General features: G+C 38.1%; 1 protein-coding gene across 1 annotated transcript in view; it reads left to right on the top strand.

Annotated features, from left to right (window-relative positions):
- The window catches only part of LOC104746855 (protein DETOXIFICATION 18), a 4990-nt gene continuing 4601 nt past the window's right edge, over positions 1295-1683 (top strand). The window contains exon 1 of the mRNA XM_019236904.1: positions 1295-1658. Coding sequence (XP_019092449.1) covers positions 1401-1658 — 258 coding nt within the window. The 5' untranslated portion in view covers positions 1295-1400. The remainder of the gene's footprint in view (positions 1659-1683) is intronic.

Genomic DNA, 1683 nt, shown 5'->3' with positions numbered 1-1683 from the left:
TCTATCTCCTCGACAAACGCCACCAAAACTTCATCATCAAGCTCATCATCTCCTCCATCATCAAACCCATCATCTCCTTCATCCGCAACCATGCCATTGCACCTAAAATCGTCACTCTTTTCTCCATCAGCCGAACCTTTAAAACTCACATAGAGATATAGTCCTGGGTAATCTGCCATCAACCCCTTGAACTGATTCCAATCAATTTCTGATTTTAACGCAACAGGGGGCATTTTTCCTTGACTCATAATACCTGCTTCTCCTCTGAAGCAAAAGCTCAAGATTAATTTTGTCTCCCATAAGCGCACCCTGAACGCTTTTGCAACCTTCTCTCCCAACTCTACCAATGTCGTCCCTTGATTATACCCTACACACCTTGCCAATTCTCCCACGCGAGGAACAAACTTCCAAATCCCGCTTGTTGCACATGTCCACTCTCCAACTAAAACACAAATACTTTCTTCCATCACCTGCATATTACGACAATTTGTGACAATTTCAAAAATTGTTCTTTTTATACTATCATAAGATGGACATTAAATGCAGCACGATGAACATACCAACTCTCAAAATAACTTGAAATTAAAATCTTTGTCACAATAAATACTAACATACCTTCGGATGATAGTCTTCGTCCACCACCCAAAACAACTCTCACTTCGTCTTCTTCTCCTTAACTATATCAACTTGTCCTTCTCCGTTTAAAACAAGATTTTCGTTTATTTTATTATTAAAAATCTAATGCTTCCTTTTACCCAGCATTCCATTCCTTTGTCCGCTATTAATGCCAATTTAAATTACCAATGTCATCAATGCCAAGTCATAGGTTTCTCTGACTCGCCGACCACCTATTTTCTCTCAATTTCTTTCGGATGCAGCTAACACATGAGGGTAACATCGTCATTTCATCCGGCTACATTTGGTAGATTTCAAAAGATTATTCTAATGTGGTATAATTGAAAAACTCTATAGGGAATGTGGTACATTTTTTAAAATTCCCTTCTCCAAACTAATTAGTGTGTTTGCTCGAACGACATACTGAAGCTATCATGCGCTAATATTTTCTGGCTTTGTCTACTTGGTTGTTTGGGTCTTTCGTGTTAATATAAAATTCATTAGTGAGATTAGTGAGTGTGCTAATATTTTTTTAGTTTTATGTTAATATTTAATAAAACTCTTTTTGCGTACCTTTACTTGTTTTATCTTCTTTTTTCCTCGTGTCTGTGAAGAGTCGAAATTGGTTGGCATCTCCTCTCTGACATAGACAGGTCCTTTGAACTCATCCCATTAAACCTCTCCCACTTAATCCTTTATTTAGTTCTTCACATTCACAAATATAAAATATCATCTTCTCCATACCCCTAACCGAATCCAAAAGTCCTTGAAGATACATATACACAATGGTTGATCTCACGTCGACGGATGACCATGAAGGTGAAGGAGGAAGAGGGAAATCATCAACTTATGTTCAAAAAATGATTGACGTGGAAGAAGCAAAGAGTCAAATTATTTACTCTCTTCCAATGATATTCACCAATGTTTTCTACTATTGTATCCCTTTAACCTCCGTGATGTTTGCTTCTCATCTCGGCCAACTTGAGCTTGCCGGTGCTACCCTCGCTAATTCTTGGGCTACCGTCACCGGTTTTGCCTTCATGGTACTCCTTATTCTTCAAGCTTAAT

The sequence above is a fragment of the Camelina sativa genome, chromosome 15 (assembly GCF_000633955.1).
Source record: "Camelina sativa cultivar DH55 chromosome 15, Cs, whole genome shotgun sequence".
NCBI lineage: Eukaryota > Viridiplantae > Streptophyta > Magnoliopsida > Brassicales > Brassicaceae > Camelina > Camelina sativa.
This window is presented reverse-complemented; position numbering and strand designations above follow the sequence as displayed.